General features: G+C 41.9%; 3 protein-coding genes across 10 annotated transcripts in view; 2 read left to right on the top strand and 1 right to left on the bottom strand.

The window, feature by feature from the left end:
• The window catches only part of LOC119465034 (ankyrin repeat and SAM domain-containing protein 6), an 89,082-nt gene extending 84,035 nt beyond the window's left edge, over nt 1-5,047 (top strand). For all 6 annotated transcript variants that reach the window (XM_049669110.1, XM_037725875.2, XM_049669126.1 and 3 more), the window contains 2 exons: nt 4,752-4,816; nt 4,873-5,047. In XM_049669110.1, the coding sequence (XP_049525067.1) occupies nt 4,752-4,816; nt 4,873-4,989 (182 nt within the window). In that variant the 3' untranslated portion in view covers nt 4,990-5,047. The remainder of the gene's footprint in view (nt 1-4,751; nt 4,817-4,872) is intronic.
• Nucleotides 5,048-5,105: 58 nt separating this feature from the next.
• Nucleotides 5,106-6,687, bottom strand: LOC119465066 (periodic tryptophan protein 1 homolog). The gene has a single exon (XM_037725886.2). The coding sequence runs from the start codon at nt 6,605-6,607 to the stop codon at nt 5,192-5,194; it is 1,416 nt and encodes a 471-aa protein (XP_037581814.1). The 5' UTR covers nt 6,608-6,687; the 3' UTR covers nt 5,106-5,191.
• Nucleotides 6,688-7,086: 399 nt separating this feature from the next.
• Nucleotides 7,087-16,974, top strand: LOC119465004 (AN1-type zinc finger protein 1-like). 3 transcript variants are annotated; one of them, XM_049669074.1, is made up of 7 exons: nt 7,087-7,385; nt 7,695-7,737; nt 7,824-7,893; nt 7,975-8,200; nt 14,697-14,860; nt 14,953-15,033; nt 15,123-16,974. In XM_049669074.1, the coding sequence occupies exons 1-7, from the start codon at nt 7,316-7,318 to the stop codon at nt 15,288-15,290; spliced, it is 822 nt and encodes a 273-aa protein (XP_049525031.1). In that variant the 5' UTR covers nt 7,087-7,315; the 3' UTR covers nt 15,291-16,974. The 3 variants fall into 3 exon arrangements, with proteins under 3 accessions (XP_049525031.1, XP_037581785.1, XP_037581781.1); XM_037725857.2 differs by having other exon boundaries at nt 7,089-7,385; nt 7,848-7,893; nt 14,697-14,890; XM_037725853.2 differs by having other exon boundaries at nt 7,089-7,385; nt 14,697-14,890.
• The last annotated feature ends 1,638 nt before the right edge of the window (nt 16,975-18,612 follow it).

Here is an 18,612-nt window from a genome sequence, read left to right as displayed (position 1 = left end):
CCATGTGAAAAGCATGCATTTGAAAGGTTGCACCTGTTTATGTGCACAAGCCATGAAAAATGCGGTGTTAACACATTATTTTTTGTTCACAATTACAAACATGCAAGAGCGTGAGGCTGCTTCTCCTCAAGTTTCGCACAATTATGTTCAAGTGCGACATTCATAAATTATGATACCTTGTGTATAGCAGCAGTAGCACTCATGTATTGTTTATTACATTTCAGCAATGCTTTGACTGAGGAAATAACCTGCGGAAATAACGCCTTAATACATTTGATTCAAATTTTACAAGATTCACTTGGAACTGCAGATGTCTTCCAGAAAAGTAGTTTGCAAATCTTTGTCTTTCCGACCGACTCAGTTAATACTCCATAACTATGTTCTTGCATCCAGCTGTTGTGTTTCCGAAAGATGTAAAAGCCCAAAGGTATTTTCCTTAGTTAATACTCCATAACTATGTTCTTGCATCCAGCTGTTGTTTTTCTGAAAGATGTAAAAGCTCAAATTTATTTTTCCTTAGTACAGTATTGTTCTTTTTATTGTTCAAAGAAAACTTTGACATGATTTTTTTTTTTCTTGTATCGAAGTACACATCCATGACTGGAGTTTCACAACGATTTAGAAGCAGCAAATGCATAAACCTTCAGTACTCCACTAATGTGTGGTGGAAGCATTGGGATGTACTTCGGTCTCATATTTTTATACTGTTTACATCCCTGAACCTCACATGAGTTAATTGTTCTGTAAGACCAACTTTGTGTAACTAACTTTAAAGGAGTACTGTCATGACACTTTCAACATTTAATTTTTCACTTTAAATGAGGGCCCTCAACCTTGAAACTGTAGAAAAAATACAAGTGTCGCAGCACCTTGAATAATTTACTTTAATAGCTTTTCTATCAATCAGTTTTGTTTTCGTTTCTGTTTAGGCACTAAAACTGCCATTTAAGGCTCATATAGGCACCAATTACTGTCCTTTAGGCATGAATAGGCCCTGGTATGCATCTGAGCATAAATTATATTTTCTAAGTAACACAGTTCACTAAAGCCCTGTTTTGTGAAATTCATTTTATTTTTTCAATAGAACAGAATGAGGCAGATTATGTAGATTGCAAGATTTATCTGAAATTTAGTGCGACTAGACACCACGGAAAAAGTTGTGAAAGCAGTTACAAACAAGCACTGTCCCAAGGTTTTCAGGTTTCATGCTATGCCTTCTTTCAGTGAGTATTAGTTTGTGTTAACCCTTTCAGACGCTATGTACACAATTGTGTACACCAAGATAGTTCATCAACGGGCAAGAGCATTGATTAAAGTAAGAATATTTAAAATGTGTCCTGTACATCTTGAAACGCTTCTGATTGAAATAGTGCTGCAAATTTGAATTACACAGGCAAATTGCTTTAGTACAACGAGTATGATGGTAGATGGTTGGGTATTTGCTTGGTGTGAGTACTATGTCATTGCATGACAAAGAAATTGCAGTCACTGACCAAGTCAGTGGTGAAAATAGTGACCGCAATTTCTTTGTCAACATGTTACCTGACCAGACGAACTTTCGTCGAACTCTTTATATGTCATTGCATGTAGCGAGTTCAATTCTTTCATTGTTTTTCACAATGTGTTGCGCCAGTTATAATTTTCGAGTGGCTGGATAGGTGCTTTTCAAGTGTGGTAGACATGAAATAGTTGATTTTTTCATATCTGATGTTCCTGCAGCGAGTCTTCGCATGAAGTCCACATTCTGTAAACTTGACAAAACTCACTAAAGAACTGAAAACTCTTAATCTATTCTGCAGCTGTAAGCTTTTTATGATTCTGAAAATGTAAGAAATGCTGTGAAAGCAAGTTTTCAATCAACACAACTAATTGGCGTCTGAAAGGGTTAAGAAAAGGACAGCTGAACATTGGTAGTTAGCGCACATACTTGTACTTCGGAACGTTCAGTGACCCAATGCCCTCTGAAATTGCAGAATGTTTGCCGGTCAGAACAGTTCTTTTGTCCGAGACAGATTTAAGTTTCAAACTAACTATATCAGCAATAGGTCCATTGGGGATGGTGACGAACCTTTCTTGGAAGTCTAAAATGAGCCCCACACTCCAGGTCAGTGTTGCGCCCAAGCACTGAAGTTTCTCTATGATGTCAGCTAAAAACGTGTAGTGAGCTCACGAGTGCGCTAAGTCACGAATTGTATCGTCGCGTAGAGCAGCTTGTGCCCTTCTCACAGCACTGCACGTCTACTGCAAAGCTGTCAATGATAGCCTTTACACCTGCAAAGCATTTGTGGTAATAATCGGCTGCCTTCAGTGAAGTTTCCCAGCAAATTGTAATGAACAAGTTGAAGCTAGGACAAAACACGGAAGAAGGCAATTTTAGGCCCTGAAAATTCTATATAGGCAGCAACAACGAAATATTATAGGCACGAAGAAAGTGCTAGTAAAATATTTCTAAGCCCATAGTTCATGCTTATATGCAAAATAGGCACAATAAGGACTTACGGGGGGAAATAGACATTTTGCTTTAATTACGATGTCTAGTGATGACACAGGGGGTCACGTGGGAGGAAACATGTGGCGTTTTGGCACTCGCTCCAGCTCATCCAGTCGTCTGCTCTGCTGCAACATTGGGCCATGCAACAAGTACTAGCAGCACATCAGACAACCGATTGAGCCACAAGTTTTTAGGCACAGGTTATGCCTTGAAGGTGTTTAGAAAACAGAGAAAGGTCACATTGGTTATATTTGAAGCCAGTAAAATTCATAGGCTGCGGTGTGCAAATCAGCAAGTGGTGCATGGCATTTGGCAAGGTACAGGCACTATCTGCTAAAGGCTCTCGTGGAGGACTGGTTCAGCCCATTTCAAGCTAGTCTAGAACAGAGGAGGACATGTTGGGCTATTTGGTGCTTGCTCAAGGACATGATGCAGTGCAACAACACAACCACGATGAAAATGCCTCACATCGTGGTTGTGTCCTAGTGCTGCAGAGAAGACAAAACAAAAATAATGTAAGGAAGTGTGCCCAGCCACAAATCTTGCCAAATTGTGAAAGTGATGTCACTGTATTAACAGAACACAGCAAGCATAGCTTCATACTTAAATTCCTAGAGGCAAATCTGGCATTAGTTTCTGCATGCACCACCAGTATGGCTGTTCAACCAGCATAGAAAAGATGGGGGCAGTACATGGATTTGCCTCAACTTCAACCTTGTGGATCCCGAGGTGCTTGACATTCACTTTTTGTTGCAGATTTGTTTTATAGCCACATTTACCCCTTAAACCCTTTGTTGGACAGCGGGACATATACGTCCCACTTTTCATTCCACGTTCTCGGTGCTGTCGCTCCTTTTAAGAGAGCTCGCTCTACTGCATGCAAGTCCCTAATTCTATCTATTGAGTATACCACAACATTCTGTATGCACTTTCATAGCGTTTCCGCTAAGGGAAAGCACGCAACAAGACAAGTATCACTTTTGTTTTTTCATGTCCGCTTTTCCATTTTTCTGTGCTTTTGCGAGCTACTTTCAAGAAAGAAAAAAATGTCTGGTGAGTAAATCTTGGTGTTTCTTGCACTACAGTAACCACTTACAAATTATCATCTATAATTTGGGATGTTTAGCGTGCATGGATAAACGGAACTGTTTTTACGAAAACCACTATGATTCACGTGTTCCACGTTAGACTTAGCATATAGCATGCGGGCTGTTCGGTCCGTACTGATTGCTTCTTTCTTTTGCTAAAGATAAGAAGAAGCATCTCACGGCTCAAGGAGCACTTTATTATTCTGGAGCTTGCCAGAGAACTCTAAGAACAGTGATGATGAGCATCGTTTGGAGAACCTTCCGGATGGTGCTCCGGAAGCATCGCTTCTCCGGAAACACTCACCACCCAAACGTGACAGGCATGCGTTGGCGGTGCGCTGGTGCTCAACTCGCAAAAAAATAAGTCCGCACGAAGTACATGTGAAATGTGTGCAGCGTTCCGCTGTGTGTAACTTGCTTCGCACCATTTCACAAAAAAAGTGAACTGCCTCAAGTGGACAGCGGGACATATGAGTCCCACTTGATCAAAGTGGCCTAACTGGACAGTGGGACATATCGGTCCCACTTTTTTTTTTTTTCAGAATAAGACACTTCTTGGCATTCGGATTGGTTTTTATGGAATCAAGAAGTGATAAATAGCTTGCTCAAAATCTCTTACACAAGATAACAATTGTTTCCTCGTTGTGTCCACCAAAGGGTTAATTTCCACCATTCGATTATTTTCAGAACGTTTCAGACAACATGCATTTCTTAAGATTTAAAAAAAAAAACATGCATATTGAGCATTACTAACCAGACTTCATCTAGATTCCACAGGCATACTTGGAAGTATCACAGTTTATTTCTGCAATAGCTGATCTAAGCTACAACAAACTACAAAGAACAATATTGCAAAAAACCAATTTGTGTACTACCAACAATTCTGATGGCAACTAAACAATTGCAGTGCCAGATTTCTGTCTAGCAACCTTAATATAAATCTGTATGGCTGCAGGCAGTGCAAACTTTAGGAACAAGTGGAATCACCAACATGACTGCATTCTAAGCCAGTGATCATCTCTCCTAGTTGCAGCATTTAAGTGCCATAGCTTCAGTTTAAACTTTGTATCTGCCTCATTCTCAATCTGCAGTCATTCTGCAGATTGAGATTCATTCATTTTTGTATCTGCCTCAATCTGCAGTCATTTGGATACCATATGTTCATTTTTCAGGTGTAATGAGCATTCTGCAACAACTAGGTCTTGACAAGTATGCTGAAAACTTTGAAGAAAATGAGGTAGGCCATAGTGCACTTTTGTTACCAAGAAACCTCACTGTCTTTCTAATTTGTAGGTTGACTGGGAAGCATTTGTGAATCTGGACTCAAAAAGCATCGAAGAAATTGGTGTTAAAACGGAAGCAAACAGAGAAGCATTACAGGAAGCCATCAACCAACTGCAAAAACTGTAATGAGTCCAGAAGTTTGCAAAAAATGTCAGGTTGTACAAGCCAAGTTGGCAATTTTTATGGACACTTCTACTATTACACATTTGCTTGTTTGCTAAAACAATAAATAATGCTTAAAATTCCAGTGCAGTGCTTTTATTACTCTTTATGTCCTGCAACAAGGCATCTTAGCCAATCAATGTTTCAGCTATAGCATGTGGAATTATTAATTGTCAAGTGAAAGGCCACCAAGTGCTCCTGAAGGTGCATCTGTCTCCATATCATCTGTCTGCACTTCTGCTCTCAACAACTTCCGACCTTCAAAGCAGTTTAAAGCAGTCCATTCTTTGAGGTCAACCACTGCAAATCCAAGTGATTTGTTGTCTCCTCCAATGGCTATTACAAAGGGTTCATCTGGGGAGCTGGCTAATGTAAGCACAGACCCGACATTCAACCCCTCTTTTTCAAATAAAAACACTGGTTTGTGATCCAATACGTCCCACACCTTCAACGTTTTGTCTTCAGATGCTGTGACAAGACATCCTGGGCAGTATGCACTCAGTGCCATGCCAGTGACACCCTTGCTGTGGGCCGAGAGGGTGAATACGGCTTGGTCTGTACGGGCATCAAAACCATACACAAACCCACTGTCTGTGCTAACATAGAAGTAAAATGGATCAAAGTGGTTCCACAAGACTTTCTCTACTTCACCATCAACAGTCCACGACTTGAAGCTGGCGTCGGTATTTCGGCAGTCCCAAAGCTTGACTGTACTGTCGCATGCACCAGTTAGCATAGTGTGACTTTCAAAGGGATGCCAAGCAACAGATTGAACCTTCTCTTTGTGCGCCGAGAGGCACCTAGCCGGAATACCCGTGTCCAAGTCCCACACGAGTGCTTTGTTGTCAGCAGATCCACTGGCAAGCAAATGCCTAACTTGCTTATTCCACGACAGGCTCAGGACGGCATCACTGTGCCTCATTGTTGCCTTGGCGCCAGTTGCCTTTTTCTTTTTCGCTTTCTTGCCTAACTTGTACGCAGGCTCCAAGGTGTCAACAAGGTCCAAGTCCCAAACGCTGATCACAGGAGTCATGTCCCCCACGGCTAAGTAATTGCCAGGATTCGCGTCCGCTGGGTCAAAATTCATCCATTCTAAGCACAGCGGATAAGCAGGCAGCATTATGTCATGGTGTACATAAAGGTGCTCTTCCTGGTGGTTGTTGACGTATACCTCAATTGTAGCGCACGTATCTTCATCCACACGTGCCACTGCAATCAAGTTGTCGGTAGACCTTATAGTGAAGTCGTCTATTTCTTCTTCACTATCTTCCCCGTCTTGAGGGTCCAGGTAGGGGTCGTCTGCGTTGTTTGCGTACACAGCAAGTTCAGCCAGATTACCCATTTGCGCCGCACTGTCTTCATCATCATACGTATCCAGACCGTACTTTGCCGTAATGTCATCTTCACACGCTCCTTCGTTACCGTCTTCCAAGTCGCCGTCGCCGTCCACATTTTTGTTGTCGTTTTTCTGTTGACCTTTTTCTATCAGCTCCTTGAGCTGCTCGCTGAGTAATTTTACTTTCTCGGGATTTGCCTTGGCTACTCCTCGAGGAACCCAGGCAACACACGGGACAAAATTCATTGTAAATTTAGAGTTAGCCACGAATAACGAACACGCGGACGCAGAGCGACATGCGGGCCCTAATAAATTGGATTGGATTTCATGCTGTTGGACTAAGCAAAGACGATGATGATGATGATGACCTTTTCCCAACGGCCCCAACGAGAAATTTCTCTTCTTTCTTTTCTTTTTTTTCCCCTTTTTTTTATAGGACGTCACTTTTGGCGACCTTTTTTCATGATTCAGTCATTCAGTCTTTGAGATTTATATTTTTATGGAGAAGGCAAATTTTGATATCTGAAGGAACCGTCGCTGCTGTGTGCACAATCGTTACTTTTGTAATTTAACAAGGGTCAGCAAATAAACGTGTTTACACTTTCGAATGGTTTTGCCCGTTTTGCCTCAACGTTACTATCTAGTAACGGTAGTTTTACCTGTCGAACAACGTTTTAAAACGGTACATTTTCATAGTCCAAGTAGAGTCGAAACTAGTCTAAACCGTATCCAGCTGATTGACTGAGCCATTACTGAGCTTACTGGGCTTGCGCGATTTTATTGCTCAGCAATCAGCTGGCCCTCTGTATAGTCATCAGAATAATTTATTATGTTAAAAATGCAGTCAAAGTCAGTCTGATGAATCATGTTGTAGAAGTTAAAAGAAGACGCACTGGCAAGGTTTAATCGGTACTGTATACCGCGGCGAAACTGCTTGTGTGAGCGGTGCCTGGTATGAGTGAAATTATGGCAGAACTACCTCAGCTGGGTAAACACTGTCACGTGGAATCATGCAATCGATTAGGTGGGTAGATGACCTTTGCTATGATTTTATTCATGCACTAATTTCACATAGCTCGCGTACAGTACGTGAGTAGGCGCACTATGTATGGTTCCTGCTGATGTTCGGCTTTTTAAACATCTATGGTAAATTTATGGCCTTGGTGCACGAAGTAGTTATGTCCAGTGTGCGCGTACTTGAAGTCGGATTTGCATACATAATGTGACGGTGCAGACAGATTTACCGCCTTACCTGCGTGCCTGTCGCATTAGCAAGATTAGTTACGATCACTCTTCGTGTGTTACTCAAAGTTTCTTGTACTTTTGTTTTCAGATTTTTTACCTTTTGAGTGTGTGCACTGCAAGAAAACGTTTTGGTAAGTGTGGTACAGTCATATGCAGCCACGCCGCGTTTCCATGTTGTTGTTTGTGTTGTTTTTGTGGAACTAGCACGCTCATGCAGTGTTTCACACAACCCTGTCAACAGCAGTGACCATCGTACGTCGGATGCGCATGTGTGCGATCAAGTGCAGGTATGCAAGCAATTTATTGTGTTTAGCAGCGAACTGTGTAGATGAATGCAGTGTTGTGTTTGCTGCACATCCCCTGTCTAGACCCACATTCTTACTGACAAAGAGGCCAAGTGCAGTAGGACTGGAACACTTTTCGGATGCACATTTAGTGAGTGCACACAAAAGGAGCTGACTCCGATAGCCTGTGGACTCTGCGCAGCTAATTTCTGCGTGCGGCACCGCCACGCTCAGGACCACAAATGCAAATGCCTCCCATCACAATCGGAGCACATGCCCCTTACCACAAAGGTGGTCCAGAAAATATTAGGTAAGTGTAAAGTGCACGTTACAGGGGACACTTTGGTTTTGCAATCCATGATTCGTTACTGTATTCCTTTGTTCATAACTGATGCTGAGAACTCTGTATTTGTACAGTAGATGTATTTTTATACTTTGCGCAAAGAACGATTTTGATGGTGCTTAGTGAATACTCGGGCACAGTCTGGGTCATTTGCAAAACTAGAAATCTAACTCAGAGAAATTTTCCTCGCAATGGTAGAACACGTCATCTTCGAAACAGTATCTGCAAACACCTAGATATATTGAAGGCCTAGTTGGTGCAACGTGATGATAAACTTACCGTTAAAAGGATGGCAAGGGGGGGGAACTGGACGAAGTGCTCCATCCTGTCCCCTCCATCCTGGCAGGAGAAGCCCCGCCCAGGTGACCGAAGCGTGGCAGCTGGTTGCTTCCGCGACTAAAGAAATAGTCCAACTGATGCGACTCAGCCTAGTTCGAAGTGCGGGCTGCCACGTTCTTCGTCGGCGGGGTCACCAGCCGTCCAGCTCATGATGTCAGTCTAGAGTGCACACCCATTGGTGGAGGCTCATGTGCGTCCACCTTTAAAGGGCAAATGCCGCTACCTTCTAAAGTTGTACCCGACTATAGTTATGCTAAATTTATTGTGCTGTTACAGGAGCACTTGGTAGTTAAGGGGGAATGAACGGTCGACAATAGTGTCGAACTACGGTTGCGTCTAACTTCACTGGTTTTTAATTATTCTACCCTAGCATGCTGAATCTCACACAAAATATTACACAAAATTACACAAAAACACACACAAGTGTGTTTAAATATTAGGATATCAATAAAAAAAAGTTTTTTGAAACCGTTTTTTAGGTGCGCAGCTAAACTTTCTTCTACTTATTTTAGATACACCGGGCTTTCTTCTGAACCAAAACACGATCATTTTTTTCGATGATACAGGCTCAAATTTCAGTCTATAATAGGTAGTTGTTGCACACTAACTGAATGACAAAGGACAGGGATTTGATGAACACAAGCGCAAACTTTCAACTGAATTTTATTTGAAAAATGGGATGTATTATATATATGTGTAATGTATGACATGCGTAAGGAGGGATGAACAGTAATAACGAGACAACAACAGGATCTCTAAACAGGCATGATAAAAAGGAAAAGAAAAGAAGAAACGGAAAGATACTGTAACATATTTAACATAGATACATAGATAAACGGAAAGATACTGTAACATAATTTTTTGTTATTGCTGTCAATAATGGCATAAGATTTGTGCCCAAGGAAAGATGCAGACATCTTTTAGTTGTTGAATTTGACAAACTTCACTTCCCCGATTGTCGAAAGTGTTGTAATTAAACACTTCTGGAATAATGGTTTTAAAATACGATATACACCTGTCCGCTCCTTAAGACTGAAAGAACTAAGTAATCCCCAAGACTGCGACAAAGTATGGAAGAAGAATGCGGCAATATTATGTTCCAGCCATATTTAATAAATTGCCAACGCCTGTGTTAAAAGCAAATACAAGACCCCACGTCTTGTGTTTGCTTCTAACACAGGCTAAGAAACTACTTATAATTTTTGAAGTTTAAATTAACATTTTGTATAACTTTTCAACATTTTGCTCGGACCCGCTAATAGCTAAATCTGCTAATAACCCTGTGCAATTTTCTGTGACCTGACTGTCAGGCACTGCCAGTCAAGCCCTCTGAGGCTTTGGTAGGCCTCCTATCTGTTCTTTGTTTTCCTTTATGCACAATAAAGATTGTATTGTAATGTATATGCAGCCCGCTCCGGCAGGTCTGTCTATGCACAACGCTCTCTCGGACCATCATTGATCTACTCTTACCTTCGCTGTCACCCTAGATAATCGGTTTTTTTTTTTTTTTGAAAACCCCACCGAGACGGTGCTGACACAATCGACCGCTAGTCGGCTTATCTCGGCCGCCTCTGTGATCTCTAGTGTTGTCTGATTCATGTGTTTTGCGACTACCAAGCAATCTTCAAATACTGGCAGACACCCACAATCCCGACAATGCACCTCTAAGTGCCTGTTCACTCAAATTTGTACATTGTTGTGGTGTTCAAGGAGCCTATCATTTAAGCATCTTCCCATCTGCCCTATGTACGTCTTTCCGCACGAAAGCGGAATTGCCAACAGCACCTTTTTTACACACGTCACATACTCTGTCCTGTGCCTTTTTGCGCGTGTCTGAGTTCTCACATCATTTTCTTTGGGTATCTTGCAAAGCGAAGCTAGCTTGTGAGGCACTGAAAAAGCCACTTTGACACCTGCACACTCTCCTGTCTTTTTTAACCGATGGGAGATGTCATGAAAATATAGAAATGCAGCTGTCCTTTGAAACTGCTTCCCTGCGTCCTTGCCTTGTTCTTAGTCTATATCGCGCATAGACTGTTTTGTGGCTTGCAGTAATGATCCTGCAAGAGATGCAACTAGAGGGTCCGGATGCCCAGCTTGCTGAAGCCGTTCAACCTGCACTTGAAAGCTAGGGCGCTGTAACGTAAAATGATTCCAAACTGTTTTGATTCTAGTTTCTGCAATCAGCCACCTCGATTGGTCAAAACATTTTCGGGCCACTCCCAACTTCGCCTGTCTGTCACACGACGTCACGAAAACCGCGATAGCTCCCCATCTGATATAACGTGTACACACTGATTATGCATGATTAAACTGCACAACAGAAAAATAATCATTCCTGATTCGACGCCTTTTCACCATTAGCCCTCTGCTATTGGCCCAAAGTTTTTTGTCTATGCCCACTTTGCCTGTCTGTCACACGACCTCACAAAACCGCGAAAAGTGACCACGTCCAAGTGACGTGTATGCGAAAAAAATGCATTAATATGCCGAACAAAACTGAAAATTTTTCTGAATAGCATTCCGAAAGGAATAGAAGATGGCTGCCTGCCGATCGCTCAGGCCTTCGCTAGTCGCACCTGCCGGTGAGCATGTATTTATTTGCACATAATAAACCTTTTTGCATGGCAGTAAAACGTTATCGAGCCCTTTCGGCATGCATATGACATCGCCCTCCAACTCTTCCTTGCTGAGGACCGTTTTAGCGGCATTCTTATCCTTCCGTTGCACGCCGCCGCGATTTTCGACCAGCCACCGCAAGCTAAGTAAGGCGAAATGGACCAATCGGAGAAGCCGGTACCACCCTCTTCATGCGGTTATCTACTTTCAATGTGCTGGCTTGGCCCCATCGAAACCCTCTCCACTAGAGCGTGCTCCTCGCCTCTTGTCAGCCAATTAGATAAGAAAAACTGCTGAGTGTACACAATGTTATTGGTTTAAAAAGCGAACAAAGGTGACCTATAAACGAGGAGAGTGTTTGACTGGGTTATTCAGACAACGCTGCGGGTCACCGCCCGATGCTTGCGTCGGTGGTTACGTAAATTTGACGTCAGGAGCTTGGAATCATTTTACGTTATAGCGCCCCTGTTCTGCACCAGGTGGTGGCAGGATTTCTGCAGGGAATTTCTTAGGCATAGACATGCCACTCCCCATTTTAGAAGTTTGGAATAGCTCGAATAGCTTGGGAATAGCCTTAGCATGTGGCTCATACCTCCAGCACGTATGCGCTTTGAGATAGCCTGAGGTCTAAAAACAGTATAGATCCTTCTTCTGGGAGTTCGTGTGTAATAGTTAAAGGCTGTAGACCTGCTCTAAAAGATTCCTATACTTATGTTGTGTCTGGGATAGCCTCTACTTGGCAGGATCACTAAGAAGACATCAACGCATCGAAAAGCTTTCCGTTCTCGGGATTTATCCAATGTTTCCGACAACGCCCTGTCATAGTGTGCCACCAAGATGTCGCTCAGTACAGGTGCGATACATGGTCGATGCATACCCCTTGGTTTTGCATGTACATGTTGACAAGTGCATGGCCTATGAACGAAGAAGCGCCATACATGTCTATGCACTCCTCGACACGCCGTATTATCTCATCGCATGGCAGCAAATGGTAGAGGTCTTTTATATTTATGGACAGTGCGCTAAAACTAACTTGTTGGTTCTCTTTCAAAAAAAAAAAGATAACACCTTCAGAGTTCCTGATCAGGAAAGGGTCGTCTACATTTAGCAGATTTAGCTTTTCCTGCGGGGTCGATTGTCTCAGTGCGGTTGTCACAAAAAAACTTGATTATCTATGGTGACAGCCGCGAAGGAAACAGTAGATCAGTGGTGTTCTAAGGCTGTGTTGTGCTGCTCGTGTTAAAGTATCCTTCTGTTTCTTCTTTTCTTCTCATTCTGATTTTTTTTTTTTTTTTCATCACGCCTGTTTAAAGATCCTGTTATCTTGTTTTTGCTGTTCATCCCTCCTTACGCACGTCATGCATCGCCCATGTATATAATACATCCAATTTTTAAAATAAAATTCACTTGAAAGTTTGTGCACAGCAACTATTTATTATGGATTGCTACGAAATCGCCCAAACAAATGCCTTCCGAATTTCAACCAGTTTTTTGGACAAACTTATTAATAAACACAAAAGTTCTAAAGCAAACATTTCTTTTGGTTCAGTAGGCGCGACCCATATTCAGAAACGACTCACAGAAAGATCCTTGTCAAAGGTTTAGTGGTTGCTGAGAAAATGTTTCTTCTGTCCGCAAAAATGTGGTTTTGAGAAAAACACAAATTAAAGTTATTGTCCGGCGAAGTCAGACCAGAACGGTTTTGCAGTTCAATCTCCAGCATTTTTTTTTTCTTTTTCTTCTGATAGCCCCTTGAAACCATTCCTTTCACATGCCGGTGCCTGCCTCTTGTTCTTGCATGCAGCAGAGGCCCAGAAGTCTGCTTTGGTGATTATATCGTTGTCCATCCTGTTCAGCTCCGTATCATAAAACCTCAGACTTTTTATAGCATTGTTCCCATTATTACAATAACCAGTGACGCCATACACAGTTTTCTCAAACAAGTCTTATTTTTGGCACATGCACCAAGTGAAGTTTTTTGAAGACACGTTTGTGTTCTGGGTCCACCCATTGAGGCACTTTCTGCCAAATTGAAGTGCACATCTGTTTGCTCATAAAAAAGTGCTCATAAAACGAAACAGTTGGAAGCTTTCAGAAAAAAACTAATATTAGGAAGCACGCTAACGCTGTGGTGATAACAAATGGCAACATACACGTAAACAAATGTTTCCCACCATGACTATCACAGTGTAGTTATTTATTTATTTATACTGCAATTCTGACAGAGAATTTTCACAGGGTGGAAATACAGATAATTTTTTATATAGAAGTAGGAGAAAGCAAACAAACATAAATTGCAGGAAACAAAAATACACTAAAAGCAACAATTTACATGATATGCTATAATATCACCTTTCAGTGTATACTGAACTAACGAACTCATAAAGTAAATAAACCTTTGTAAATCCTTACACAAGTCTTTTTAAATAAAAACCAATGCAGAAAATCAAGCATCACTCAAGCTTGCACAGCTAGTAGGAGCCACAGGGCAACATGCTTGGTGCCATTTTTTAATAACTTCCACCATGCATACGAGCTGATCTGGGGAAGCTGACAGTTCTTGCACCCAACTAGAATTTGCAGCAAAATATTTTGTGCTTATTGCATTTTGTATTTTACTCTGGGGACAAATTACAACAAATGATTGAGGACCTTAACCGAGAAAGTGTAAGGGTGGGGTTGAAGGCTAATATGCAGAAGACAAAGATAATGTTCAATAGCCTGGCAAGGGAACTAGAATTCAGGATTACCAGCCAGCATATAGAGTCTGTAAAGGAGTACGTTTATCTAGGTCAATTACTCACAGGGGACCCTGATCATGAGAAGGAAATTTACAGAAGAATAAAAATGGGTTGGAGTGTATACGGCAGGCATTACCAAATCCTGACTGGGAGCTTACCACTGGCTTTGGAAATAAAAGTGTACAATCATTGCATTCTACCAGTGCTAACATATGGGGCAGAAACTTGGAGGTTAACAAAGAAGCTCGAGAACAAGTTAAGGACTGCACAAAGAGCAATGGAACAACAAAAAATGTTAGGCGTAACGTTAAGAGACGGGAAGAGAGTGATGTGGATAAGACAGGAAACGGGGATAGCCAATATTCTAGTTGACATTAAGAGAAAAGAGTGGAGCTGGGCAAGCCATGTAATGCATAGGGTAGATAACCGGCGGACCATTATTATTACAGAATAGGTGCCAAGGGAAGGGAAGTGCAGTCGTCGATGGCAGAAAACTAGGTGGGTTGATGAATTCGGGAAATTTGCAGGCTCAAGTTGGAATCAGTTAGCGCAAGACAGGGGTAATTGGAGATCACAGGGAGAGGGTTTCATCCTGCAGTGGGCATAAAGATAGGCTGATGATGGTGATGATGATTTTGTACTTGCCTAGAAAATTCAAACCATGCTGTTGGGTCATATATTCATTGTTATTTTATTGATCAGAAAAGCATATAACATTGAGTTGCATTTTCATTCACATTGCATTCTACTTTTTGTGCCCCTAGAGTCAAAGAAGCCAGTTGAAAAACCCATGTCAAGCAAAGCAAGCATATCTCCAACTGCACAGAAGGTGAAACTGATGAAAATGAAGATGCATGCTGCTGGTGAAAAAAATGTCCCCCTTGCCGACAGGGTGTATTTTGAAGTATACTTCCCAAAAGGTCACAAGGTTCGCTCAAAGCCCTATCATTTTTCCAAGGTAATACTGAAATGTTTAATATGTGCCATTATCTAGAAATTTTCATAGATTTTCATTTACAGTTATGGACAGTGGGGAGAGCAATTGACAGCACTGCTATAATTGAGAAACTTCCAAACCAGAACAACAGGCTGACCGAAAAGGTAAGGAACTGTGTACAGGAAGTGTATTCTACAGTGTGTGTTATATCCTTAAGATTGGAAACCGTGAATGTTCTTTTTTTCTCATGCAGAGATTGCTGCTGTTCCATGCAAGTACCTTGAAGGCACTTGGTGTGAGCGACAGCTTTGAGACACTGTTGAACTCCAAGCTCCTCAATGAAGCAGAAACATTAGTTCTTGAATATGTTCCTCCAAACTGTGATTCATTGGCAGCTGACTATCATTTTGAGGAAACTTGAGCATCTGCCATCTCTAGATAGGGAGCAACGTTTTGAATAGAGGTTCATGTGTCTTGCAGGACTTCTCTAGGTAACTGTGCGTTTCGTTGTTGCAATATGTATGTAGCTCTACATTTGAACACATAGTAAACTTTCACTATAATGAAGTGATTCTTGAAGTTTATTGTACTGCTTAGCACAAGGATAAAGGTTCAGCACCTGGCCATGGCAGCTGTATTTCAAAAGAGACGGAATGCAAAAAATTCTTGTGTCCTTATATTTCGGTACAAGTTAAATATCGCTCCACTGTGGCATTTCTCATAGCCCAGGGGTTCCTTTAGAATGCTAAACCTCGTCAAACAGTGATTTTATTACAGTCTTGACTTAGGCGTGCACATTTAGGTGAGGTTATACAAAGGCCAGTGACAACAGACTTCTGTGAATATGAAGGGCAAACTAGCATAACATTTCAGGCCCACATGGAGGAGCACTGAAGGTGTTCTGTTATGCTCCCTTTTCACTTGGTTGATGTAAATAGCGCTGCAAAGGTAACACCATTGCATCATGCTGGCTTCTTATATGTTACACATTGATAGCTGAGGTGGAAGTAACTTCAAGAGGCCATTGGCACTCCTATGCCACCTGGTCATTTCACTGTGTTTGTATCAGTTGCAAGAGATAAAGCAGAGGGAAGGGAACAGAAAAGGAGTGGCTCTACAGTCTACAATAATGACGGACAGGAGGCCAGAGGGCTCGGGAAGTAATTGCATACCCTGCATGTTGCACAGTACAATAAGAAGCAAGTGCAAGAAATAAAATTGCTATAGGCTCCTGTACCTTTCAGACAACCCATAGTAGTGCGAGTCTCCCGCGCACTGGCACAATCGTCACTATTCAGCACATGTGCATGCTTAACTTGCAACTTACAGTAGTTCTTACTTGCACATAGAGAATTCAATTAAGTGATAATCTTCACATCAAGATGTCAGAGGTTTGACACCAGTATGACAGAAGGCGATTTTTTTTTTTTTTCTTGCTGCACTACAAGGATTTGACACATGGGCTTAGTCATGAAAAACCTTCCCAAGGAGCTGTTACACACACATTGGACACATACATTGTGTGTGCAGCATACTGTAGGCACAGCCCGTGTTCCAGGTAACCTTGTTTCTCTCAGTAACACCAATTGCAGCAGTGACTACGTGTCCAAGCTTAGGACAACTGTGGCCTTATTCCTCAACGATCACTTTCAGAAATACCTCTGCAAGATTTCTCATTGCTAGCGCTAGGCGTGTCAGCATCTATGAGCAACAGCATTCTTGGCATAGTGCTAAGCATGGTGTCTTAGCACAGAGCCAAGAATACTGTTGCCTGTAGACAAGCACCTGGTGCATCTGGCGGTTGTCAAGCAGAATCTTCTGAAAGTGTAAGTATCCTAAAAGTGATTGTCCGAGAATACTGCCTCCAAAGTTTCCACAGAAGGTCTTGGCTCTTGAATAGAAGTTTACCATTAAGCACTGTAAAAAGTGGCTCAAACTAGATATTTAGAAGGAATAAATTACTTGCTTCAAAGTGGTGTGCTGGCAGTGATGTACAAGGTGCACTGTGTTGTTGGAGGAGGCACAACTAGCAGACCTGGTAAAAATGCTGGCCAAACATTCTTAAAATGTTTCCTTGCACCTGAATAAAATTTGTCATGTTTGAAGATGTGTTTGTTTTAAATGTTTTTGGTTTTGGCAATTGTGCCAGAGTACATTTTCTACAATATTGTTGCTTTATTGAGTCATCTCTGCTTTTATCAGAGCACTGGTTATTGTGAAGCATTTTGGTGCCCCTGCAACTTTGTGATGCCGGGAGTGGGCTTTTGTAAATGTCCACCTAATGGACATGTCCACTAGGAGGACACTTACAGAAACCCCCCCCCCCACCCCACCCAGAGTGATTTTTTTTTTTTTTCATTTTATCTCATACTGCACAACCTCTCTGGGCACTCTCTTCAAATAGGGGCTCATGAACTTCTCATGTGGAACCATGGTTAGTGCCTGAAATGCAAAAATAATTAGTTGGCAATGAAAACGGGGTGCCTTCTGTAATCCGAGCCATTGTGAAACTTCTGAAGTACTTGCATTCACAGTGTGGTAGCTTTGCAGGGACTTGGATCACTTATGCACTGAAAAAGAGATCAAAAAGAGATACATTAGTGCTTCTACCTGTTCCACCACTAAAGGTGTGCAAGCAAGTTCATTTGTGGCATGCAGAATGAATCTGCAATTAGTACCTCGTAAATCAATGTACTGCATACCCCCCCCCCCCCCCCCCCCCCCAAGAAAGAATGCCAGTACTTTTAGGCAGTGTTAACATTGGCACAAGGATATGGCTACTTACCCAAGTTTATAGGATAAAAATGCACATATTATTATAGCATACCTGCCAACTCTACTGAACTTTCAGTTCAGGCTTGTTCTGTGATTTTACTAATGTTTCGTTAAGCTTTACTATAACAATTTTCTTTTACAAAAGGTTTCGCTCATTGGTCTCTGACCATACTTTTGGAAGTGAAAGGACACCCGAAGGGTACCTGCCGTGATGGCGTTGCGCTACTAAACCCAAGGGCACGGGATCGAATCCTGGCTGCGGCAGCCGCATTTCGGTCGGGGTGAAATGCAAAAACACCTGTGTACTGTGCATTGAGTGCTCATTATAGAACCCCTGGTGGTCAAAATTGATCCAGAGTCCCTTACTACAGCGTGCCTCATAATCAAATTGTGGTTTTGGCACGTAAAACCCCAGAATTTTAAGACCCAAGGGGTACCTGCTTTGAGCAAGGGGATTCAGACAAGTTCCTGAAATGGGCGAAATCAATAACATCAAAGTTAACGAAAGTCACTGTGATCTAAAAACAGTGTATTGCTTGTCAATTTGTAATCCAAGTTGGCGGCTGCTTGCGTGCTGCGTCTAAAGGTAAATCATCGTAAATAAAGTGCCTATATGCCCCTCAAAAGTAGTGTGCTTGGGGTAACCTATTAAAAATGTACATTATTCTCTCCTCTTCAGTGTTTTGTCGATGGGATTTTTACGAATTTTAATGTTCACACGTTTGCATGTATGCTATAGCATATCATCATACCTAGGCTTAGCAGGAAGGTAGTGCTGCTAGCAACACCTGGTGGAGGCGTTTTTTACGCAGTGTTTGAGCACACATATAATGTGCTACTGCATTCTACTTATCTGCTGTTTGTGCTTAACCAAAAGTACGTAGAATGTATGTTGTATGACACTTAGCAACACTATAATCTTAGTACAACTGCTTACCTTTTGCTAAGAGTTACAGTGCACAATAGCA

This window comes from Dermacentor silvarum, chromosome 1, assembly GCF_013339745.2.
Source record: "Dermacentor silvarum isolate Dsil-2018 chromosome 1, BIME_Dsil_1.4, whole genome shotgun sequence".
Lineage (NCBI taxonomy): Eukaryota > Metazoa > Arthropoda > Arachnida > Ixodida > Ixodidae > Dermacentor > Dermacentor silvarum.
This window is presented reverse-complemented; position numbering and strand designations above follow the sequence as displayed.

What these genes read in the sequence shown, in the direction of transcription:
- LOC119465004 (XM_037725853.2), top strand. Translation starts at nt 7,316, where the DNA reads ATGAGTGAAATTATGGCAGAACTACCTCAGCTGGGTAAACACTGTCAC. An exon ending in AGCCCTATCATTTTTCCAAG is followed by an intron (nt 14,891 to 14,952) that starts GTAATACTGAAA and finishes TTTCATTTACAG; the next exon opens with TTATGGACAGTGGGGAGAGC. An exon ending in ACAACAGGCTGACCGAAAAG is followed by an intron (nt 15,034 to 15,122) that starts GTAAGGAACTGT and finishes TTTCTCATGCAG; the next exon opens with AGATTGCTGCTGTTCCATGC.
- LOC119465066 (XM_037725886.2), bottom strand. Translation starts at nt 6,607, where the DNA reads ATGAATTTTGTCCCGTGTGTTGCCTGGGTTCCTCGAGGAGTAGCCAAG.